Source organism: Mesocricetus auratus, unplaced genomic scaffold (genome assembly GCF_017639785.1).
Source record: "Mesocricetus auratus isolate SY011 unplaced genomic scaffold, BCM_Maur_2.0 Super-Scaffold_4256, whole genome shotgun sequence".
Lineage (NCBI taxonomy): Eukaryota > Metazoa > Chordata > Mammalia > Rodentia > Cricetidae > Mesocricetus > Mesocricetus auratus.
Genome location: NW_024429182.1, coordinates 26,882,730 through 26,909,498, shown reverse-complemented (window position 1 = coordinate 26,909,498; position 26,769 = coordinate 26,882,730). Strand labels below are relative to the sequence as shown.

The 26,769-nt window shown below is 40.8% G+C and overlaps 1 protein-coding gene across 1 annotated transcript; it reads right to left on the bottom strand.

Annotated features, from left to right (window-relative positions):
* Window positions 1–53: 53 nt before the first annotated feature.
* Window positions 54–26,769, bottom strand: Ankrd22 (ankyrin repeat domain 22). Its single transcript, XM_040745323.1, has 6 exons — window positions 26,532–26,769; window positions 8,048–8,239; window positions 4,664–4,771; window positions 2,309–2,386; window positions 1,060–1,158; window positions 54–611 (listed from the first exon to the last, which is right to left on the bottom strand). Exons 1-6 carry the CDS (start codon window positions 26,550–26,552, stop codon window positions 534–536), a joined length of 576 nt encoding a protein of 191 aa, XP_040601257.1. The 5' UTR covers window positions 26,553–26,769; the 3' UTR covers window positions 54–533.

The window sequence follows — 26,769 nt, the reverse complement described above, 5'->3', positions numbered from 1 at the left end:
CAGTTCTTCAATGGAACATGTGCCAATTTCTACGGTTTAGACAAACTCATAGCTGACATCTGAGAGATGTTTTATTGAATATTTTCGATCAAAGGAATACTTATTCTGGAGTCTTTAACTCCCCACATATGTGTGTATTGCTGTTTAAATACACATGCTCTGATTGTTTGGCTTAGTATGTCAGGGGCCTGTGAAGAGCCATTTGTCTCCCTGGACAGGATGTAGGGCAAAGTTTTCTGAAGGATGACACAATTGGGAAGCGAAAATATTACCTCAGGTAGCTCTGACTTGTTTTTAGAAGACACTGAATTAGAATTTTTTTTAAAAAATCAGTTTTGACAGTAATAGAGATTCCAACAAGTGTAATGGGTCCTTCAGAGGATCCTCGCCATGGTGACCTCCACTGAATAAAAGTCCAGGGCTTGTCACAAGGCTGATGCATCCAGCTTGAGTGGCCACAGAGCAATCACCCAAGACAGGGACAACATCCAGTCCTTCAGCTGTGTCTCTGTTGCCACTGAGAAGTCCCAGGACTATGAGGCTTTCTTTAGCATCGATACAATCTGGGAAAATTTTAGTCTCTGTGCGATATCCAGTGAACTCTCACCATGCTGTAGAAAAAACAGATGTCTATAAGGACTAGTCAGCAGGTCATACAGGGTGTTGATTCTCAGACTTTGTGGAGGCTTCAAATAGCCTCCTGTTCAAATACATGCATGCATAGTCTAAAGAAAAAGTAACAGACTGGAAGGCATTCAGTGCCCTACCTGGGCAGCTGAGTGAGACCCTGTCTCAAAATTTACAAAGCAAATGGGTTTTGGACACGAGGCCCAGTTGTAGAGCCCTTGCCCAGCATATTAAACATGCTGTGTTTAATCCCAAATGTGAAAAATATTGATACATGTTTAAATTTCAAAAATAGAAGGAGTGTGATCTTTCTTTCCTTAAGAGGACCAATTAATTACTGTAACTCACAGGAGAGACAGTGAACTCACTTGTACAAGAGACACAGATGAGAAAAGCTTGCACCAGGAAGGAGCACAGTTGCTAGGCCCTTACCTTGTTCCTGATCATGGGGTCTGCATGGGCTTTCAGAAGCAGGGGGATGAGCGTCTGGTTTTTCATCTGGCATGCATAATGCAAAGCAGTGTAGCCATACTGAAACACAGAGGTATTAAACTCATCTTCATTTAAATACAAATAAAATATAATATTAAATAATATAAATAATTAATAGAAACAAGAATGAGGTCGACATTTATCACAAAACAATGGTAATGCCCAGAGAATAAGTTAAGCACCACAAATGGGAATTTAAGTCCTTTTAAATCAAGTTTCAATTTGCCCTTTTTGCTAAAATATTGGAAATCTAAAATTTTATCTAACCAACATAAGAAAATGAAACAATGGGATAATAAAATTTCAGCTGACCCTGAGCATCAGCAAAAGTAAATCTGGAGTAAAAGGGGAAAAGGAAATCTTCCACTGCCTTGTGGGAAGGAGGGAGCTGACGGTGCTTTGGATATTGCGGCTCCTATAAACACTGGGGTTTTTCTCTGAACTTTGACCTTATCTCTCTTCCATTTATGAAAGAGACCTCTCTTCTAGTGACTGAGATCATGATGGCAGCAACTGTTAACATGCAGTAAGCACTGACTTCATTCTAATCTCTTCTGAGGACTTCACTGGAACCTGTCCTATAAGGTCAGTACTAATTTTCAATTTGCAACTAGGCATATTGGACAGGTGTGTAATACCAGATATTCATGAGTCTAAAGCTGAAGGGTCACAAGACCAAGGCCAGCCTGAATAATTTAACAAAAAGTTGTTTCATAACAAACAAACAAAAATTTAAGAAGGATATGTATAGCTCAGTGGTAGAGTATTTACCTAGCATGTATGATGTTCTGAGTTCAGGCTCCAGCACAATTTGTTTTAATCTCCATTTTATAGATGAGAAAATTGAGCCAGATGTGCTTATAGTGTTCCAAGCCCATTTAACTAATAAATGGCAAGATTAAATGTACAAATAGGCATTACACCTAACTTCAGCTGCCAAACTGTTAAGGATAGTATTTTAGCATCATTTTCCCTAAGGTATCACTATAGTCAAATGAAAATTATTTTAGATTTGTATGCTCATGCATTTAGCAGAAGAATACCAATAACTTCAAAGTTACCTGAAGACAATGAGAAAAAAGAAAACAAAACTCTATAAACATCGAGAAAATAAAGCATGCAACTTTGTCAACAACAAGTATTCTATCAAGGTATATCATCTGAGGATTATTTTAAATTGCAAACATACACAGTCAGTAGCATTAACTTCAACACCAGCATCAAGGAGCATGCGCACAAGATTCTCGTTCTGCTTCGTCTTTGATACCTGTTGCGAACAACAAGTATAAGAAAGTGTTACACAAACATTTTGTACATCTTGCTTGGGACTGCTTCAATCAATTGGCTGCATGTTAATCCATGCTCCTACTTCTTAACACACACACACACACACACACACACACACACACACACACACACCCTACAGTATCAGTTAAACCACAGTACTCAAGCTTTGCTTCAGGAACATAAGTTTCATCATCCAGGAATTTGTTAAGAATGCACATTCAAAGGCCTAACCCCATTTCTGCCACATCATATGAGAAAGAGATCTAGTTCCTGTCTCCCCCTTGTGAGCTCAAAAGTTTCAATTCCCATATATCAAAGTTCTTGAGTGGCCCTAGGCCATATGGCCTTAACCTTCTTGTGTATTTTACCTCCTGGCTCCCCAACCCGTTACAATGGATTTTGTTAAGTCTTCATTTCCTACTGAGTATTCTCCTTGCAGAGAAACATGTCATAGGATATTTCTTTAACTGGAAGCTTTCTTTGCCTAGACATTTGTTTGTGATACTCCCAATCTGTGTCCCTTTTCTGTGGCTTTCCATGGCCTACCTGGTCAGGTAAAATCCTTTTTTTCTAGACTTTTATAATGGCCCATATCCTCTGAGTCCCCGGATTTATAGTAATTTCCCGCAAATCCATGTCATCCAATAGCAACCAACTACCCATTATGTTGTAACTGATGAGAGCAAAGACTGCCCTTGTTTTTTCCCATAACATCTGGCCTGCACATAAGGGGGTCCTACATAAACATACAGTGAAGGGCAGGAGAATGGTACAAGGTGAAACTCCTCAGAAAAGTGCTTTTTGCCTGTTAAGATTCTGACCACACTACGGTAGGAACCTTCCTCCATGCTGCTCACCTGAGGAGACAAAGACCTTGCTGCTCATATAAGCAAGGCCTGGCATTTTTCCCATGCAACCTCTGAAGCTCCAGTTAGGTGTCTTCCCTACTGTGCTGTCCTTCTGTGTCACCTTATAAATTCTTTCTGCTCTGCCCCTTCTCTGAAGTCACTTAGTCATTTCTAGTCATTTCCCCTGTAATTCATCCCAAGATACCTATTCCTTGTGTAGCATAAACTTACCATCCCAGGTCTCCCTAATAGTGTAGGTATGCAGTTAAAGCTGGGCTACTGGTTACAGTCAGTGTCTTTACCTAGACCTCCAACTTCTGGACCATGTTTGAAAGCAGAGCTATGTGTGACAGTGAATTCTGAACAAGCCTTAGTCATCATCTTGGAATGCATTTCTTCAAAACCTCTAAAATGCAAGCGAATGTCAGATTCTTTGTGCCCATAAACGACAAATGTTCAAATAATGTGAGATAAAGACACATGCAATTTCTTTTCAAAAAGCCTCCAAATATGTGTGCTCAGATGGTGTGTTCAGAAGTGAATTAAAGGATTCTCAACATGTTCCTTAAATTCTGCATCCTTTAAGTACCTAAGTAGAAAATAGCATTTTCAACTGGCAGAATTTGTACTGAAACTTGTGTTAACAGGGATAACTAATGCCTATTGTCTGCTATCTATAAAAAGGAGGTAGCATAGCAATTTATTTAACCTGGTTAAGGGATGCACTGTTTTAGTTATCTCTCCATGATGGGGCTCATCATGATGGGACCCAGGTAGGAAAACAGTGAAAGAATTAGTGCAGATTAGTCTTCCTATTTGAGGAAAACAAAAAGCAAGCAAAATAGCCAACTTTGATCTTCTACTTAGTATGATTCTTACACTATCTACCTACTTATTTATTCAAGAAAGTTATCCTGCCAAAGACCCATGCCAGTGTGATTCAGTTCCTCAAGGTGAGAGGTTGGGTCAGAACCTCCAAAAATACCTTCAGTGATTGTCAGCTTCCAGAGGCAGGGGACTTGAGATTTTTCCTCCTTAAAATTCAGAAACTTGGGGAGAGATGATGTAAAACACAAACATCAGTCAGTGATTCTGAGACTCTTGTACTGCTGGGTGATGGAGGTGAATTACAAATCCCAGTGTGACCAGCTAGCTGGTAACACCCTGTATTTATTCTAGAATGCACTGTGATGCTAAGACACAGCATATGACAGGTTGCATAAAGCACATGCATTTTCACTTATGGGAGGTTCATTGAGATAGGACCCCACTGTAAGTCAAGAAACACCTGCACAACCCAAGGGCTTATTTTGTTGCCATTTCTTTACATCACACTGCCGGAAGAAACCTGATGAGTCACTATATGGCTGTTCTACACATCTGCCCTTCGCCCTAGCAACAGTACTCACCATGAGGAAATACCCGATAAGCAAGACAGGCATTAAAAGGATAATGAGTAGATAATCAAAGAAGGTAAACCTCTTCTTCACAGCATAGTGCAAGCAGGTTCTCTCCTTCTATAATTAAGAAAAGGATTCTTTAACTTATATTCCATAGCTTTTAGATTACCATACCAAAAGACTTAATTCATGCTTTTTTTTCAATTTCTAAGGTGCCCATTTCAAGTAGTACAGAGTTACTGACATTATCTTCAGGTCTCTTAAACAAACATATATAGGATTTTAAAATGTGGGACTATACCGCATATTCAAAACCATATACTGCATATGCATTTTCAGTTTAAGTGCCTCCTTTTGTGATACACATCTGATTTAATTAACTCAGAGTTTTGTTCACTAGAATGTTGAATTTGTATACTATGAAGGAAACACTAGGGAAGGACCAAAAATGAACAATAGAGATAGGTGTACATGCAGACCATCACAGAACAAATCCTCATGCTTGTTTTGGTTTTTGAGAGAAGATAGATAGATAGATAGATAGATAGATAGATAGATAGATAGATAGATATAGATATAGATATAGATATAGATATAGACAAAGGAATGAAGTCAGCATGAAAAGATACAGAGATATAGATAGCGCTTGGTCACCGGTGTGGGTTCTGAATGTGGACCCACCCTGGAGAATTAGTTTTTATTGGACTCCTGGATCCAATCATGCCCCAAGTGTGACCTTTCCAGGGAGTTAGTGCCATCAGTGGGAAATCCTTCACAGGTGCCCTTGTGAGTGCTTGTTTCATCCCAGAGGGTCCTTCCTGAGGTCTGACATACTCTTATAACTCATGCAGCTGTTCCTCTGTGGACTCTGGCTCTAATTCCACACCGCTGAATACTGTACCATTTTGATGTTGTGTCTTCCTAGCAGACTAAAGGTTCTGCTGGACATGTGCCTGAGACGGTTTTCCTAGTACCTTACCTTCCTCTATTGCTTATGCAACCAACTTTTGTCTCTTTCCTGTTTTTTTTAATGCCTATAACTGAAAGTGTAGCATAGATTCTGAACTCTGTCTGACACTATGATTCTGGTTCAGCAGTGCTCTGTTTTATTGTCTCTCACTGATAGGTAAGAACTCCCCTAACTGTACCAGTCTTCCTGGGGGGGACTCCAGACTCCCTCCCATTCTGATTGTAAAATTTCCATTTTTACTTTTCTACAGAAATAAGAGATTTTGACAGCTGTTATCCAGCATTCCGTAGTTCACTCCCTAGAGATTCTAGTGGACCATTCTTGTATGTCATATACCATCTTCCAATATTCAGATTCAGATACTTCCTATTGCAATGTCTTCGTCTCCAGCAGAGCCTATAGTGTGCTTGGATAACCTAAGGATGTTACTATAAAACCTGCTGGAGACAAAGAAGTTGGTGAGGTAGAGGCTGTGTGAGGACATGCAGACACATAAAGGAGAACAAGGGAGAACAGCCTCTTCAACAAACGGTTCTGGTAAAATTGAATGTCCACATGTAGAAGAATAAAGCTACATCCCTATCTTTCAAACTGTACAAAAATAAAGTCCAAAGAGGACAAACATCTGAATGTAAGAGCATGCATATCATAATACTCTGAAACTGCAGTGGTAAAGTAGGGAAAACACTTCAAGATGTAGACATAGACAAAGACTCTCTGAATAAAATTCTGGTTGTGAAAGAACTAATGACAACTGACATGTGGGACTTCCTGGGATAAAACATGTCTGCATGGTAGAAGAAATAATGGTTCAAGTGAAGATTGAGCCAACTCTACAACTGACAGGAGATTGGTACCTAGAATTCACAAAGAACTGAAAAACCAAAATGACAAGAAATCAAACCACTCAATAAAGGAGCAAATGAAAAGACAGACTATTCTCAAAAGGTGATTTATAAATGTTTAACAAACAAGAAGAAAAGATGAATGTCACTAACCATAAGAGAAATGCAAATTAAAATTCTATTAATATTCTATCCATCCCTGTCAAAACAACAGTCCCCAGGAATACAAATCAGTAACAACAAACACTAACAAGAATGTAAACAAAAAGGAATGCTAATACAGTGTGGGAATGTACCTAGTCCAGCCACTGTGGGAAATCAGCATAGCTGTACCTCAAACACACACACACACACACACACACACACACACACACACACACACACACACACAGACACACAAAGACAGATCTATCACATGGTCCTGCTACACCACTCCTGGGTATCACCTCCAAATCATCACAGATACAATGTTTGCACATGTTTACAGCATCACACTTCATGATAGCTAAGTTATCAGGCTAAATGAAATGCCCATCACCAGAGTAGTAAATGAGCCAAATGTGGTACATAGGCATATGGAAATTTTTAGCTATGAAGAAAAAATGAAGTCATACTGTTCACACACAAAAAAAATGGGTGTAACTGGAGATAGTCAAGTGACGTGAACTAAGTCAGTCATGGAGAAACATCCCATTTTCTTCCATTGGTGGGTTGTAGACTTTACAAAGACACATACAGTCATGTACCAACATTTAAGATAAAATAGAAGCAAAACTGTCTTAGGTAACAAAGGAGAGGAAAGAGAAGATAAGGAGGATGGAGAATATGTTCAAAGTACAGAATGGATTTGAGTGAAAATACTCTCATGTAACCCAGCACCAAGTACATGAATATGTGTCAGTGAAAAAAATCATAAAAAATCCAACCTATATAAAAACAACAGATAAAAATCTAAATAATGGCAGGCAGTGTCGCCTGTCCCCCATTATTTTTGCAATACTGAAGAGAGCAAGAAGACAAGATGGGTTGAAGGAAGCAGAACAGGAAAGGAGAGCCTGCCTACAACCAACAGAGTGCACCATCCTCTTTTTCAGAGGCACAATGACATCACCAAGAAACATCCCTGCTGGCTGAAATGCTTTACTTTTGCTTTCAGTCTAGCAAGACACTAGCAGGAAAAAGAGAGTTGTTGATATTTAGAAGTTATAAGAAGAAAAACCAACACTCAGCAATTCCAGCATTTGAGGAGAATCTTCACAGTTACCCTCTCCCCTTCTGTCACAGTCCCATCACAACCTCCCCTGGTTCTGTTTGCTTGCTTTGGTTTGCCTACTTAATTATTTTAACTTATTTTATTTGCTCTTCTTTTGGCAGATATCAGAGCTACACTGCTTATTCTAGCCATATAGTCTTTTTTCTTTTGCTGTATACAGTTTGTAAATGTATCTGTGAGGACAAAATGTTTGGCTAAAGACACATTCCAGAATGTTCCCATGTATTTTTCTGAGTTATGGCAATTGAAATTGCAGAATAGATACTATACCATTCTATTAGACCATCATTACACAGCAAACTCACCAAGTTTTTGAGGTTGACATCAGCATTTCTTCTTAAAAGGAAGGAGACAATTCTCACATGCCCTCGCCTGCAGGCGCAGATGAGGGGAGTGTCTCCGTTGAAGCCATCTTGAACATCCACATAACAGTTGTCTTCTTTTACCCACCGCCACACCTGCCCCAAGTCATTCTGGTAGGCTGCCTGGCAGATGGGCTGAGTCAAGAAGAGCAGAACAGTTCTTGAAATACAGGCATGAATCACTGAGAATAACAAAAACAAAAAAGAACAAACAAGAAAACCACTACTCTAAGTCTAGGATATATCCATGAAGATCTGTTTACCTTTCCCAAAATTGCTTGCCGCATGGAACAGGCAGAAGAGAAGTGAATGAATGAGCAAATAAATGGGAGAAACATTATGACTCTCATTCACTAAGAACGTTTTCATATCATAATTGAAAATTAAAGAGATTTTCAAAAAAAAGCAAAATCTGGCTAAAGTGGACTGCATTGGGAAGGAAAGAGTTCGGGGCTACAGTGGGTAACAAAAATACATATGACTTTCTCTGCATCGGGTAAAGGCACTTGCCACCAAGCTTGATGATCTGAGTTCTGACCTAGGAACCCATAAAGAAGAAGTAAAGAACCAACTTCTGCAAAATGTCCTCTGACTCTACACCTACACTATAGCATAAGCACGCGAGTACTCACACAAAAATAAGCAAATACAAAAAGCAAATGATGGACTTCAGACTCTTCTGCCTTTGAAAGCAGATTACCACAGTGTCTCTCCAGGGTCTAGGACCTTTTGTCATCTGGAGCTCTGGAGCTATGTCATTGATTCCCCCTTTTTGCTTTTATTTGCTGGTGTCAAATTCCTTGAGCATAGTTGGCTCTGGCCTCCCAGGCTCTGCAGCCTACAAATTACTATTGTAGGATTTTTTTCAGCCTCTGATTGTGTAAACGAATCTAATAAATATTCCCTTTAAAATTATGGCTGCATTCTATTGGCTCTGTGCTTCTGGAGAACTGGGTCTGCTATGAAGTTTGGGAGCAGGTAACTTTGAAGGTATAATCTCTTGTCAAATTTTTAAATAATTCTACAACAGTTTACCTTCTTGCTTCTCTTTAAATTGTTATAGATTTCATAATGCTGAACCATATTACAAAAAGGACACTAGCTAATTGGTGATTAGTGGCAACTGTTTGCAGTAATCCACAGTTCCCACAGCTCCCCATTATACCATACCTGGTCTATTTCAACTATCTATGGCCTTACTGACTCCTACTTCCAAGATCGAAATCCCTCTTCTTTGTTTCGCAAAAGATAAAAGAACCCAGATACTGGTATTTGGATTCAACCTTCAAGCTGAAGATCGGAAAAGCAAAGTAGTTGATACTACCTCAGGCCCAAATGGCTGATCCACCAGTTCTTTCAAGCCTTAGACTACTGCCTCTCCTCAGTGTGGCTGGAGAATTCTGAGACTTCTTTTTTTGTTGTTTTGTTTTTCTCTTTTTTTTCTTAGGAAGTTTTATTTTATTTTATTTTTATTTAGGTTAGAAACAATCTTGTTTCACATGTCAATCCCAGTTCCCTCAATGTCTTCCTATCCTCAATGTGACTGGAGAATGAATGTCAGCTCTGAGACCCTGTTCCTGTCTTGTATACCTCTCGTGAGTCCTGGGATTAAAGCCATGTGAGCTGTTGCTATTTAGGACTGGATATATTTTGTGTGGCCTTGAACTAACATAGATCTGTCTTCTCTGCCTCCCAAGTGATGGGATTAAAGGTATGTACCACCAGCACCTGATCTCTATAGCTTGTGACTGACTTTGCTTTCTGAATGCTCAGGCAAGCTTTGATAAATCATAAATAATATATCACCACTCTTCTTGGATTCTTTAAAATGTTTACTGAGTAAAACTAAAAATAGGAAGAACAAGAGATAGCTACTGGTGACTTTCCCACTTTGCACAGGGAATATTACTTAAATATGGCCTGATCATCTGAACAGTTTCTGTTTTTTGAAAAGTTAAGTATTAGAGGCCAGGGGTAACTTAGTGTTAGAGCTGATGCTAAATGTATGCAAAGCCCTGGGTTCATGTGTGTGTGTGTGTGTGTGTGTGTGTGTGTGTGTGTGTGTGTGTGTGTGTTTGTGTGTCTGGTTGTGTACACAAAAAATAAATAAATAAACCACTGTGGCGGTGTGAATAGGAATGGCCCCAATAGGTTCACATATTTGAATGCTTAGTCCCTACTTGATGAACTTTTTGCAAGGATTAAGAGGTGTGGCCTTTTCGGAATAGATGTTGTAGGGATGTGACAGAGAGCCCTAATGTGATGATACAGTGTTATTGCCTGCTTTATGCCAGGCATTTAGTGACACTCCCTCTAGAGTGCTCAGATCTATGTAATAATTTGCACATAACTCCCCTATGATGGCTAAAGAAACTTAATATGGTTGCAGGCATCCCTAAGGGCCCTGACACACCTGTGAGATCCTAGTGGCCTGCAGGTGAGATAAGACTAGGGTAATGGTGCTCCTGCTGTGAGGTGTCTAACTACTTGTTTTCTGCTTATGCAAACTTGCTGTTTAACTGCTTGCTTTTGCAGTGGGACTCGGATGAGGTGGCCTTTTATTACTATCCAAACAGAAAGAGAAACAACTGAGGGGAGTAAAACCATTTTCTTGTGCAGTTGTGAATTTCATAGATAATGTAATGTCCACCTTTGCTATTCACCTTTATAACCCTCCCTTTAGCCCCCTTATGTATGGCATGATTTGGCTCTAAGGCTCTGTCCTTCTGCTAGCAATAAGAGTAAATTCATTTAATTTAGGTGTGGCATGATGTTTGGCTCTAAGGCTGCTGTCCTTCTGCTAGAAGTAAGAATAAATTCATTTAATCTAAATTTGAAATGAGTCTAAGTTGTTCAGCTTTTCCAGTAGATTTGAACTTTTGAGGTGTGGCCTTCCTTATTGAAGGAGGTGTACCACTGGCAATGGCTCTGAGAGTTTCCCTTTCTACCTGGTGCCTACATATCATGATGTAGTTCTCAGCTACTACCCCAAAGCCATGCACACTGCCATGCTCTCCCCCAGGATGATAATGGACTGGCCCTCTGAAATGGTAAGCTGCCCTTAACAAACTCCTTTCTTTTACAAGAGTTGTCACAGGCATGCTGTCTCTCCACAACAATAAAACAGTGACTAAGACACTCACTGTTCTGTGTGGTTCTGTTTGGTCTCAAATGAGTCAGTTTATTAAGCACGTGGTGAACAAAAGAAAAAGAACAAATATGCAAGTACCGGATAGAAGCAGAGTGTAGATAGCAAAGATCAAGTCAGGAGTTCACATCTGAGATGACTGAAGTGGGTTTACTGAAAGAACAAAGCAAGGCTTGCAATCGTCCAGGAAAGATCAACTAGGGAAGCTGAGGCAGTCCCCTGAGGTTCCCAACTGAGCTTTCTCCATAAGTGAGTCTCCCATGCTGAACGTCCAGTTTCTGCTAGTTTCTTGCCTACCCAAAGGCATCTTACACAACGGGGACAAACAACAGTAACTTCTGGTGGAAAACACTTAAACTGAACCGATTCCCTGCTGTTTTGCACTGTTTCCAGTAGGAGGCAGCTTGGTGTAAGAAAAGTACACAGGCCAGTGGCACAGGCACTGAGATCGACAATTAACAAATGGGACCTTCTGAAACTAAAAAGCTTCTGTAAGGCAAAGGACACAGTCAGCAAGACAAAAAGGCAGCCCACAGAATGGGAAAAGATATTCACTAACCCTACATCTGACAGAGGGCTAATCTCCAAAATTTACAAAGAACTCAAGAAACAAGTCTCCAAAACACCAAAGGATCCAATTAAAAGGTGGGGTACAGAGCTAAATAGAGAATTCTCAGTAGAGGAGGCTAAAATGGCCAAGAGACACTTAAGAAAGTGCTCAACATCCTTAGCCATGAGGGAAATGCAAATCAAAACAACTCTGAGATACCATCTTACTCCTGTCAGAATGGCTAAAATCAAAAACACCGAAGACAATTTATGTTGGAGAGGATGTAGACAGAGAGGGACACTCCTCCACTGCTGGTGGGAGTGCCGACTCATACAGCCTCTTTGGAAATCAGTATGGAGATTCCTCAGGAAAATGGGAGTTAATCTACCACAAGACCCAGCAATTCCACTCTTAGGCATATATCCAAATGAGGCAAGTTCATACAACAAGGGCATCTGCTCCACTATGTTCATAGCAGCATTATTTGTAATAGCCAGAACCTAGAAGCAACCTAGATGCCCCTCAACTGAAGAGTGGATAGAGAAAATGTGGTACATTTACACAATGGAGTATTACTCAGCAGAAAAAAATAATGGAATCTTGAAATTCGCAGGGAAATGGATAGCACTGGAAGAAACCATCCTGAGTGAGGTAACCCAGTCGCAAAAAGACAAACATGGTATGTACTCACTCATATATGGATTTTAGACATGGATCAGGATAGTGCCAGTTTGCACTTCCACTGATAGAGAGTCTGGGAAACAGGAAAGAACCTAAAAGATATGCATATATGCATAGTACCCAAGAGAAGAGGATGGAGACAAGATCCCCTGAATGGATGGGGAACACGGTAAGGAGTGGGGGGGAGTGGGACCTGGGAAGAAGAGAGCGGGTGAAAAGGAAGAGAGTTGGTCATGGGGGAAAAGGAAGTTGAGGGGGTGGGGGTAGAATAGGGGGAAGAGGGAATCATAGGATCAAATACAGATCAGGCACCAGAGCGACCTCTAGTGATCTAAAGGGATAACACCAATTGGCAAGCTAAGCAATAGTGGAGAGACCACCTCGAATGCCCATTCCTGATAATGAACTTGATGTCTATAACCATCCGGGAGCCTTCATCCTGTGACTGATGGAAGCAGAGGCAAACACACAATTAATCACTGAACTGAACCCAAGGAACCCAGTGACAGAGAGAGAGGAGTGATGAGCAAATTGGCAAAGAATGGGCTGGCAAAACCAGCAGAGACAGCTGATATGAACAGGGGAGAGCTCTTGGATCCCAGACTGACAGTGAGGAGGCCATTATGGGACTGATCTGGACCCCCCAAATGTGAGTGTCAGCGAGAAGGCCTGGGCAACCTATGGGGCCCTGAGCTGTGGATCAGTGTCTATCCCTGATATACAAGCAGTCTTCATGTGCCTATAGCACAAAGAGGGATGCTCTCTCAGCCTGGACTCTTAGGGGAGTGCCTGGACCCTACCCAGAGTAAAATGACAGACTCTGATATTCCCTATGTGGAAGGATTTGGCAATAGGGTGGGAGGGTGGGGGGAAAGGGGAGTGCGGGAGGAGGGGAGGGAGAGGGAACTGGGATTGACATGTAAAACAAGCTATTTAAAATAAAAAAATTGAAAAAAAAAGAAAAGTACACAGGCAGTGGAGAGCCTTCCACCAGGGAAGTAGTAGTGGCCTGTCAGTATCCACTAGTGGTAGAACTAATTAGAACAGCATGGAAAGGTGGCTACTGTTCTAAACTATTTGTTATACATCTTATAAGTAAATAGAAAAGAGGGGTTCAGAGTTCCCAATATAAGGAAACGATAAATGTATAGAGATGGAGTAGAAACCCTGTTTTTGTCACTATTTATTGCTCAATTGTCAGTTTTTTCCACTGTACTTCTTAAATGTGCAGTTTATGGTAGGTAAAGAATAATTAAAATCATGAAAAGTTCTGACAAAGTGGAAAGTAAAAAAGAAGAGGTAAGCATCCATTTGGGCAGGAAGAAAAGCTGTTGGACTGTTGATGTTCATGGAACTAGAGGCACTTTAGATTAGAGTAGTCACACCTGGAAAATTACCTCTAAAACTAAAGTCCTCTGTATGCCCAGCACCAACTCTTTCGGGGCTCGTTCTGGGTTCAGATCCTCATTGCTCTCTACTGTGACTGTGTTATCTCTCTGTGTCTCACCTACCCATTCTCCTGCTCATCCTCCCCACACATAACTGCTCATCACATTCCTACTAAAGACCCTCCACCATGACCAATTGGATCAGGATGCTGTCCTTAACTAGATACAGGTGCTTCTCCATTCTTTTTTAATTTAAATTTGAAACAAACTTGCTTCCCATGTCAATCCCAGCTCCTTCTTCTTCCCCTCCTCCCCTGTACCCCTTAAGCTCCCCAATCCCCCACCCAATCCCCACTCCACTCTCCAGGGAAGGTGAAGCCCTTTGTGTTGGAATCTCCAAAGTCTGTCATATCATCCAGGGCAGGGCCTAGGCCCTCCCCCATGTGTCCAGGCTGAGACAGCATCCTTCCACGTGGAATTAGCTCCCAAAATTCATCTGGATGCCAGGGATAAATGCTGATCTGTTCCAGTGACTAATGGAAGCAGAGGCAGACAGCTAAACACTGAACTGAACTCCTGGAAACCAGTTGCAGAGAGGGAGGAGTCATGAGCAAAGGGGTCAAGACAGGCTGGGCAGGTGAAACCCACTGAAATAACTGACCTGAACAAGGAGGAATTCATGGACCCCAGACTGATTGCTGAGAGGCCAGCATGGGCATTCTTTGGGGCATCTCGGTTCTTACAAATGCTGTCTTTCTAACAACTCCTACACATCCCTTTGGCCCAAGTAAATAAATCCTGTTTGTTTTGGTTTAAATGAATCCTTCACAGTTTCTGTACTAGAAATATGAACCCCAGTGTGGTAGTTTGAAGGTAATTGGCCCCTATAATCTCATAGGGAGTGGCACTATTAAAAGGTGCGGCTTTGTTGGAGTGGGTATGGCCTTGTTGGAGGAAGTATGTCACTGTGGGCAAAATTTGAGAGTTCCTATGTTCAGGATACCACTGAGTGTCATAGTCAACTTCCTGTTGCCTGCAAGATATAGGACTCTCAGCTATTTCTCCAGTACCACATCTGCCTGCATGCCACCATGCTCCCCACCATGATGATAATGGACTAAGCCTCTGAAACTGTGAGTCACCCCAATTAATTGCTTTCTTTATAAGAATTGCTGTGGTCATGGTGTCTCTTCAAAGCAATAGAAACCCTAAGGTACCCAGTATGGTGATGCTGAATGGTGGGCACGAATACCAGGTTTTTGGATCTCGAGGACATGATTCTCATGAATGCATTGCTAATTTTGGCAGTGGATTCCGTATATTTTAAAAGAATAAGTCTGCTTCTGGTTTGTTCTCTGGCCATCCTCTCTTTGCCTTTCTGCCATGGAACAATGGAACCCTAACCAAGTACAATGGAACCCTCACCAAGTACTGACCCACAATCTTACACTTCGCTCTTTATCTAATGGTGAGCCAATACATTATAAATTACTTATCTGTAATTGTCACATCAGCTAAAAACAGACCATCAGTGTTATTGGCAGTCATCTTTCATCAACTAGCGTGATAGCAACATGAGAGCAATTATTGTGGTCTACACTTCCTCATTACATTCCAGCATCCATCACAGTGTGTGACACCTCATAGACATTCAACATACACATCATGAGTAAATAAATCAATGAGTGATTCCTAAAGTGAACAAACATTTATGGAGTACCTTAGCTACTCCTAAAGTCCTCAAAACTACCCTATAAGGAAAGGATTGATTTTTTTATACTCACTACACACAGGTGGAACTAGTAGAGATTGTTAAGTGTCATAAGTGACAGAGACATGAGCCAAACTATGAAGTGTAACTGCCATCCATTCTGCCTCTAGATACTTTCATCTTAAGTACAAGATTTTCATCCAACAGTAATCTATACATCCTCAGAATTCTGATCAGTCTTCTCATGCCACTGACCTGCAAGAGTTTGGCTATATATTCAAATGCTTTCCCAAAACTGACCTAGAATTAGCAATATCTGAGGTTAAAAAAAAGAAATACTGGGTAGGGAGGCAGCTGCCTGTAATCCCAAGACTCAGGATAAAAAAGCAGGAAGAGCAAGAGTTTGAAGCCAGACTAGATTCCATAATAAATTTGAGGTCATCCTAGATAGACAAAAAGACACTGCTAAAACCAACAAAAAACAAACAAACAAACAACAAAAATACCCTGTAGTAGAAACCCAAAAGAGACACAACCTAACAGCAAAATACGAAAGTTTCAAAAAAAAAAAGGAAAGATTTAGAACAATCTAGATGTGATAATCAATATGCAGTCATCAGTTTCATATGACAGGGCAAGAACTGTCTTTGAACAACTAGAATCAGGGAGAGGAAGTTACAGCAACTACAGCAGGGAGAACAACCAGTAAAACTAGTGAGTATGTAGCACGTACAGGCCAACCAGAATTCTGCACATCGTGGTGAGAAACGGTGCTTTGGGTGTGAACGTCCTGTGTTCTAATCTTCACTCTCCCACTTAGCAGAGGTGTCATTTGGACAGTTCACCTGAACAGTTTAAACAAGTGTGCTGAGTTTCCTTCATCCACTAACTGTTCCTTCTGCATAATGATATAGAAAGAATTAAACCTGACTGTGTGGACAAAGCATTTTGTTCAGGGCTGACTCATCCAAAACCCTCAATTAGTGCTAGATACTTTTCTAATTATTGAAGCATAAGGATCCAATTAGGATGAGCAGAAGTGGTTATGAACTAGGAGATGATTGATGAAAGAGAGTGCAGAAATAACAGGACAGGAAAAAATGGATTAGATGATGACCCAGAAGGAAAATTCTCACTCCAAGGCCAAAGTGATGGAAAAAGGACAGATAAACTCAGTAGAGAGAACTGTAGCTTGGCTGAAGTATTTTTGGCAGAACAATCTGGTTTGGTCACCACACATTATTTTAATAGGTATTTGTCATAAGTATATAGATGGATAAACACAGGCAAAAGAATAACATCAATGTTTACATAGATGAATGGGTTAATGACATAGGAGATGGGGTGGAGCCAAGGGTAGAAGACACTCCTGAAACATGGGGCAGGGAATTGGTGCATTCTAATGACTAGTGTCTGTTGTCTGTTTGGGCTGAATGAAAACATGGAATGGCTTTAATCATCAAGTGTGGAATCACAGTCATAAATGACAGCTGGTTGAGCTGGTGTGGCAGTTTCTTCAGCAAATCTATGGCCGGAGAAGGGTGGAGTGAAGGAGCCCAGCAGAAGTTGAGAAACCTGTCTGTCAGCTGGGAGAGTGCTGGTTTACCAGCTCACACATAAATTGGCAATATGGTCAAAGGTGGACTTGAAAGAAAGAATCAGCAGAGGGGATGAGAGTCAAGTTAGACATGCAGTCTAGCAGGAAGGTTGGCAAGAACAAGGTGCACATGCTAGGAAACCAAGAAGCCGAATTTAAACAATGGGGAAATCTTCTTTGTGCATCCCTTTGAGACACACCAAAATTAGTATTTCCCTTCAGAGCTAAGAGACCAGGAGCTAGACAGGTTCCCTGGTAGGCAGAAAGATGGGTAAAGCGCCGACATCTAATTAATAAAGGTGGCAAATTTCCAAGATGGCTGACTTCCTCCTCACCCTTCTGGTCTGAGACAAAAGCCTGACAGCTTTTTTTTCTTTCTTTTTATTATTATTATTATTATTTAGGTTAGAAACAATCTTGTTTCACATGTCAATCCCAGCTCCCTCTCTCTCCTTTCATCTCCAGTCCTCCTCATCAGGCTCCCAAGTCCCCCACCCAATCTCCACTCCGATCCCCAGGGAGGGTGAAGCACTCCATGGTGGATCTCCAGTAAATGTCATTTCATCCAGGTCAGGGCCTAGGCCCTCCCCCAAGAGTCTCAGCTGAGAGAGACCCCCCATATTGTGGCATGGGCACTCAAAGTCTATTTGTACACCAGAGATAAATACTACTCAAGGCCCCATAGATTACCTAGGCCTCCTCACTGACACCCACATTCAGGGGGTCTGGGTCAGTCCCATGCTTTCCACACAGCCATCAATGTGGACTCCAAGAGCTCCTCCTTGTTCAGGTCAACTGTTTCTGTGGGTTAAACCAGCCCAGTCTTAGCTCCTTTGCCTATCAGTTCTCTCTTTCTGACACTGGATTCCAGGAGTTCAGTTTAGTGTTTGTGGGTATCTGCCTCTCCTTTCATCAGTCTCTGGATGAAGCTTCTGTTTCCTAGACTCTCTGGCAGTAGGATTGTAGACTGGCACTCTCCTGATTCATGTTTAAAATCCATAAATGAGTGACTACATGTAAAGTTTCTCTTTTTGTGGCTGGGTTACCTCACTCAGGATGGTTTCTTCTAGTGCCATCCATTTGCCTGTGAATTTCAAGATTCCATTGTTTTTTTTTCAGCTGAATAGTACTCCAATGTGTAAATGTACCACATTTTCTCTATCTACTCTTCCGTTGATGGGCATCTATGTTTCTTCCAGGTTCTGGCTATTACAAGTAATGCTTCTATGAACATAGTGGAACAGACATCCTTGTTGTATGAATGTGCATCTTTGGGGTATATGCCTAAGAGTGGAATTGCTGGGTCTTGTGGTAGACTGACTCCCATTTTCCTGAGGAATTGCCATACTAATTTCCAAAGTGGCTGTACGAGTTGGCACTCCCACCAGCAGTGGAGGAGTGTTCCCCTTTCTCCACATCCTCTCCAGCATAAGCTGTCTTGGAGTTTTTGATTTTAGCCATTCTGACAGGAGTGAGATGGTATTTCAGAGTTGTTTTGATTTACATTCCTTGGATGGCTAGGGATGTTGAGCATGTTCTCAAGTGTCTATCAGCCATTTTAGACTCCTCTACTGAGAATTCTCTATTTAATTCTGTACCCCATTTTTTTATTGGATCCTCTGGTGTTTTGGAGACTTGCTTTTTAAGTTCTTTGTAAATTTTGGAGATCAGTTCTCTGTCAGATGTGGGGTTAGTGAATATTTTTCCCAATCTGTGGGTTGCCTTTTTGCCTTGCTGACTGTGTCCTTTGCCTTACAGAAGCTTCTCAGTTTCAGGAGGTCCCATGTATTAATTGTCGGTCTCAGTGTCTGTGCTACTGGAGTTATGTTCAGGAAGCATTCTCCTGTACCAATTTGTTCAAGGGTACCTCCCACTTTCTCTTCTAACAGGTTTGGTGTGGTTGGATTTATGTTGAGGTCTTTGATCCATTTGGACTTAAGTTTTGTGCATGGTGATAGACATGGATCTATCCACATTCTTCTACATGCCAACATCCAGTTATGCCAGCACCATTTGTTGAAGATGCTTTCTTTTTTCCATTGTATATTTCTAGCTACTGATTTTTTGAGTTGATCTTGTATCCTGCCACTTTGCTGAAAGTATTTATCAGTTCCTGGAGTTCTCTGGGAGAGTTTTTTTGGGTCACTTATGTAAACTATCATATCATCTGCAAATAGTGGAAGTTTGACCTCTTCCTTTCCAATTTGTAAGAGTTAATATCAGGGAGTTCAATTCGATTCCATTGGTCTACCTGTCTAGTTTTGTGCCAATACCAAGCTGTTTTCAGGGCTATAGCTCTATAATAGAGCTTGAAGTCAGGGATGGTGATACCTCCAGATGTTGCTTTGTTGAATAAGGTTGTTTTGGCTATCCTGGGTCTTTTGTTTTCCCATACAAAGTTGATTATTGTTCTTTCAAGGTATGTGAAGAATTGTGTTGGGATTTTAATGGAATTGCGTCAAATCTGTATATTGTTTTCCATAAGATTGCCATTTTTACTATGTTGATCCTACCTATCAAAGAGCATGGGAGATCTTTCCACCTTCTGTTTTCTTCTTTAATTTCTTTCTTTAAAGACTCAAAGTTCTTGCTATACAGATCTTTCACTTGTTTGGTTAGCGTTACCCCAAGGTATTTTATGGTGTTTGTGGCTATTGTAAAGGGCGATGTTTCTCTGATTTCATTATCATCCCTTTTATCGTCTGTATATAGTAGGGCTACTGATTTTCTTGAGTTGATCTTGTATCCTGCCACTTTGCTGAAAGTATTTATCAGCTCTGGGAGTTCTCTGGGAGAGTTTTTTTGGGTCACTTATGTAAACTATCATATCATCTACAAATAGTGAAAGTTTGACCTCTTCCTTTCCAATTTATATCCCCTTGATCTCCTTTTTGTTGTCGTATTACTCTAGCTAGAACTTCAAGTACAATATTGAAGAGGTATGGAGAGAGTGGACAGCCTTGTCTTGTTCCTGATCTTTGAGGAATTGTCTTGAGTTTCTGTTCATTTGGTTTGATGGTGGCTGTTGATTTACTGTATATAGCTTTTATTAGATTGAGGTAAGTTCTTGTTATCCCAGATCTCTCTAAGACATTTATCATGAAGAGGTGTTGGATTTTGTCAAAAGCTTTTTCAGCATCCAGTGAGATGATCATGTGATTTTTGTCTCTCACCTTGTTTATATGGTGGATTACTTTGATGGATTTTCATATGTTGAACCAACCCTGCATGCCTGGGACAAAGCCTATTTGATCATGGTGGACGAATTTTCTGATGTGTTCTTGGATCCGATTTGCCAGTATTTTATTGAGTATTTTTGCATCGATGTTCATGAGGGATATTAGTTTGAAGTTCTCTTTCTTAGTTGTGTCTTTGTGTGGCTTGGGTATCAAGATTATTGAAGCCTTGTAGTAAGAGTTTGGCAAAGACCCTTCTGCTTCTATTGCATGAAATACTTTGAGAAGAATTGGTATAAGCTGTTCTTTGAATTTCTGGTAGAATTCTGCACTGGGGCTATCTGGCCCTGGGCTTTTTTTGGTTGGGAGACTTTTGATGACTGCTTCTATTTCCTTAGGGGTTATAGGTCTATTTAAACTGCTTATCTGTTCTTGATTTAATTTTGGCAAGTGATATCTATCAAGGAAATTGTCCATTTCCTTTAGATTTTCAAATTGTGTGGAGTACAGGTTTTCAAAGTATGTCCTGATGATTCTCTGGATTTCCTCAGTGTCAGTTGTTATATCCCCCTTTTCATTTCTGACAGGATGTGAACGTGCCTGATAGCTTAAAACAAGGCCATGTAGGCTTTTGTCTCTAACCAGAAAACTCCCTGCTGTGGCAGGGCTCATCAAGTTCAGAGCCAGATCAGGATTTGTTATACAACAGTTGTCGGCCAATCAAGCCTCTTCAGAGACTTCAAAATACCCTGCAGTTGAGAAGAGACTGGATTCTTGGTTCCCACGATGTCCCCCCTCCCCTGTTTCAAGTGTCATTCCACCCCACCCCACCCCACCCCACCCCCATCACACACACACACACACACACACACACACACACACACACACACACTCTCACACCGAGCATGTCCTCGCACTTCCCCTGCCCCTGGCTTTGCAGAGTCTGTGCTGCATCTGTCTACTGCATGTACCTGTATGTATCCTCTCCCTGAGTAAATGTCTTTCTTCATCAGACTCTGGGGCTGTTTGTGGTGTTTGGGATGTCTCACCTGCCATCTGTTGCCCTTGGGATGTTTTCTGCATTTTAATTCTTTAAACAGCAGAGTAAATTAATCCAATTAAGAACCCTAGACTGTGCCAGTACCACACCTTGCCTTTCTTGGAGCAAACTCCAAAATTCTAGCCAGAATAATTGTCACTGTCTATGTTCTTCGGGGATACTTCAGTTTGATCATTTTGCATAATGGAATACAATAGAGACAGAGGGCATGAATCCCTACATGGTGTGGATAAGATTTCTTTCCTATAACAGTTCTAAGACAATAGCAGTCTTTTAACAAACAAAATCTGTTGCAAAGTTTAAAATGGATGCCCATTCAGAAGGTTTCCCTGGACACAAACTACTTTGCATTTGATGTAGAGAAGAGTTAAAGGAAGACAAATGAAAAGTGTTTTCTGTGTAAATTTCCAAGGACAACAAAGCTTAGGCTATTCTGGTTTTAGGCAAATCTGTAGGGCATTTTTAAATAAATTCTCATTTGGGGAGTGAACAGATCTCTGAAAAACTGGTTGAATTATGGGGGCATGTACCTGGGACCCCATGCAAGGTTAGGTCTCCTTTCCCACCCATTGAGAGAATGTCCCTTCAGTTAATGTCCTGCAAAGTTTCCCAGAACAAAAAGCATTTCCTGTGACAGAGCTTAACTAAAAAGGTCCACACTTGTAATCTGTCCTTTGTTGTCCTTTTTGGAGATTTATGCATCATTTTGAATTTGATAGCCATAAGGGTTTTTTGATTGTTTTGTTTTATTTTCTATTAAAATGGTTTCTGAGCTTGGTGTGGTGCGAATCCCAGCTCTCAGGAGGCAGAGGCAGGAAGATCTCTGTGGAGTTTGATGTCAGCCTGGTCTCCAAAGTGAGTTCCAAGACAGCTAGGGCTGTTACACAGAGAAACCCTGTCCCAAAAATAAAATTTTAAAAACAAAATGGTTTTTGATAATAGAACTGGAGAGACGAGCTCAGATGCCTTGCAAGCATGGAGACTTCAATATCATATTCAGAACCCACGTCAAAAAAAAAAGCTAAGTTTGGCACATAATATCTGTGTACCAATTTTTCTCATAGGTTGGTGCTGGAAGGAAACATTCTTTTTTTTTTTTTTTGGTTTTTCCAGACAGGGTTTCTCTGTATTGTATTTTGGAGGCTGTCCTAGAACTCACTCTGTAGACCAGGTTGGCCTTGAACTCACAGAGATCCACCTGCCTCTGTCTCCCAAGTGCTGAGATTAAAGGAGTGTGCCACCAACGCCCGGAAAAAAAAAAGCTAAATTTGATGGTAATCACTTTTCATCCCAGTGCTGGGGAGGTGAGGCAGCCAGACATCTGGGTCTCACTATCCATCCATTCAAACTTAAACAGCCAGCACCTGGCCAGTGAAAGACCCTGTCTCTCAAGATAGTGAGTAAACAATTCCCGAGGAACAATACCCAAGGCTGTACTCTGGCCTTCCCATGTACATGAATCATATAGCAAACACACAAACACACACACACTCAGATATGATAGGAGATATTACCAAAGAACTTTGTCCAGTAAAGAAAATTTGAGAAGCCATATTGAGACAGACTGGGTGCCAAGATAGAGGCCAAAAAGAAAAAATAAGACTTCTTATAGATTTTAAGATCACTGTTCAAAGAACAGAAAGAAATGTGAAATTGTATTTTGAGAATTTGGAGGTATATTTGGAGTATCTGAGACAAAAATAACAAATGACATAAAGGTAGAGAAAGGTTCATAAGCAAAAGAGGTCAAGAAATTGATCATATATATGTACGTACATATATATACATACACACATATATACATATACACATGTATACATATATACCTGTATATACATACATATACATAAATACATATATATCTGGCAATGGTGAGCCCAGAAGGGGCAGAAACGGTGACTACATGAGAATATGGTGATGCCTGGCCAAAGCCACAAGTTATTGAAGACACAAAAGAAGATAAAGACACACTAATAGAGAAGGAAGAGGAGAAATATTGGCTAACAGTATGCTTATGTTGTGGGCTCACATGGCTTGGCCTGTAGCCTATGGATGGCACTACCTACAGCCACGCTTGGCACAGTTGAAAAAATAGCATATAGAATTAATGGAACCTAACCCGGGTTTTCCCTTAAACTCATTCACTACTCTTCTCCTTGTTTACAACATTCCAGCTGTTCTTGAATATTCTGTATTCTCACCTTTTCCAGGTCTTCACATTTCTTGGGATCTAAAAGGCTGTCTGGCAGTGTCAGCAACATGGGTGAGCCACAGAGGGATTCTGGACCACTGCACCTAAAGCATCATCTCCCAGCCCACGCCCAGTCACACCACCTTGCTTTAGTTTTTTTAATTACGTGTATCATTACAGAAAGCATGCATTTTCCCCTGCTTCTAGGACAGTGATGTATCTAAGACATATGTCTTTTTTAGTTGCCAGAGTCTCTGGGTGAGCCAGTTGTGTAGAACACTGCTCTTCTTTATGAACTCGTGTCTTCATTAAGCCATCCCTGCTACTTCTGAGTTGCCTGCTCACTATCCTTCTGCCTTTCAGACTGCGCTGCTTCTGCCCTCAGGCTTATTGCACAGAAAGCCCTTTAGCATTCCCTACTGCATAACAAGTGCCCAGATTCACAAGTAGTTCCCAGGCCCTTCCCCAATGGAGATGGTTGAGTCTCCTTAACTCGACTGCTGCTTTCCTAAAAGTAGACTTCTGTAGGGGTGTGTGCCTACAACGTGGATGAAAGTCCCTTCTTGCCTGAAGACCCACCGGACCTGGCTGAAAAGTGACAAAAGAAGAGGCTGCAGTTTAGAAACTAATAAAATGTGTGAGAACTAGATCAGTGTTTGAACTTGGTGATTATAAGCCCTGGTTAAGTATTGTGGCATTTTAAAACATGGCTCTGGTCTCACTATTGACCCATTAGTTCATAATATTTGGGACTCTGATGAAAGCACTGCATCTGTAGCAGTTTTCTAGGAGATGCTAACGCACAGACATGTGGAGGAACCCTGCGAGGTGAGCAAAACAACTTCCGTAATGGAAGTGAGCAACAACAGTACACTACAGCTTGTAAACTCGGGCTAGCAGAGGATTGTTCAACCAAGTTACATCCCCAACCCTGATATCAAATGGAAACTTCTCCCTAATGTCAAAGAGAGATTCTACAAGCTGAGAAAGCATTTGCCACAAATAAAACACCATATTTCTGCAGTGACTAACATCTCCTCTGTGATTCCAGAGCTTCAGATTGCCAATGCTGAAACATATTGCTGAGAAAAATAACAGGGAAGGGCCTAAAAGCTGCCTCCCTTTGCAAATACAGCAACAGTATCTGTTTCACGCGTACACCACACATTTTTGAGATTAACACTAATATCGAGTTTGTATAATTACCTATGAGATCCTTTCGTGGTATTTGTATATGGGCATACTTTAGATTTTATAGGAAATATCATGTTAATGTATGTAACTTCCCAGCCCTATTCCCTTGGCAGTGAACTAAATAAATCTTTCTTTCTAGAAAAATGCAGCAGAACAATAAAAAGAAAACTCCAATTCATTTCATCTTTAACATGGTTGAAGAGTTAAACTTTTATGTCCCTTTGGGAAATATTCTCACCTCTTCTTGGAAGTAGTTAAACATGCCTGATCTGGCCTGTACTTGACCTAACTCAACTGCTTGACAAGTCAACACCAAACTGACAGGCAATTATATTGCTTTGGTCTCTAGACACTTACAAACTGCAGCTGTAGGTATGAGCCAGGCTACACACAGAACAGTTTAAGGGACCATACACGTAATTGGAGGGACAAATGCATGATCTTAACCTGCATTCCCACAAGACTGGGGTTATCTCCATGCAAAAAGGTACCCTCCTTAAGCAAGAGTTCTGTATTTTAGGACAGTAGTGAGCTAGTCACACCCAACAGAGTCATCTGGGATTCACCACTTGAAAGCTAGTTTTCTGAACCAAGTATGAGCTGAATCAGAACTCTGGAGTGGCTGTCCTAGAAACTTCACTATAAACAAATTTCTCTTGCTGACACTTAGATAATTTACCCTAGTGGAACCTTAGTATTTTGTATATTTTTCCATCCTCATATATATGTGACCTCTTCTTGAGATCAAAATCACTAAACAAGGTATTCCTAGAATGGGGAGATGAGCAAAGTGTGCTTTTAGTCAAGAAACACACACGCCTACACACACACTCATACACTCATGCTCACACACTCACATTCATGCTCACACATGCACATTTGAAGTAGATGCCAAACAACTGTCTTTCATACTAGAAGATCAAAATCAAAGAGGTTCCCCTGAGTTTGGGGAATGGAATGCAGGTTAGCAAGTTAATTGTGTCAGAGAGGGAGTAAGTGGTGAATAATAATAATAATAATAGTCATAATAGTAACATTGTAGTTCTTCTGATACTCTTGTTCTCACATCATCACATCATCCTTTCAATATTAAAATGTATTTGGTGTAGTAAATTACTTTCAATGCGGGAAATAATCAAAATACCAAGACTGTACTGCCTGTCACCTCTTCTATATGGTGATAATCTGTATTAATAATTTACAGAGGTGAACTTCCTTTCACATAACAGGCTTAAAGGCGTTACTCTATTCATGGTTTCCAATTTGGGGCTTTTTAGAAAATCTAGTTAGGTGCAAGTTTCTTCTCTGGCCCTCCCATGTTAACTGAGACACAATCTAGTTAGGTGCAAGCTTCTCTGGCCCTCCCATGTTAACTGAGACACAATCTAGTTAGGTGCAAGCTTCTCTGGCCCTCCCATGTTAACTGAGACACAATCTAGCTGCAGCTCTATTTTTCAATGTTCAGATAACCTCTGCAATTAGGATGTCAGATAATATATATTCCATCACTCTCAACTCAGGTCTAGCTAAAACTTTAGTATTTCAAACTGTGTTAAAATATTACCAAATACTAAATATTCTAGCACACTGGAACTTTCCTAACTTAAAACTCACAAGGAAAATAAACAGAATTAAAAAGAAGACACAATAACAGGGGTAGAAAATTATGTGTGAAAAATACAAGCAATTTTTTAGCCTCTTTGGATCCCTATGTTCAGAAATAGGACATACCTCAGAATATAGGATTCCCATGCTGGTCCTTCCTGGGTTTGCTCCCGTCTACAGTGCAACAGTGAATCTTCTGGAGGCGTTTTTAATTAACATTAAATTTCTTCCCAGAAAAAAATGTCCCTAGAAGTCCAAGGCGGTGGCGAGTCCTGTCTTTCCACACCTGGGAGTGCTGTCTGTGACAGCAACACACCTTGTGGAGAGACCGGCTGATGAAGCAAAGGCATCGGCTTACTAGGTA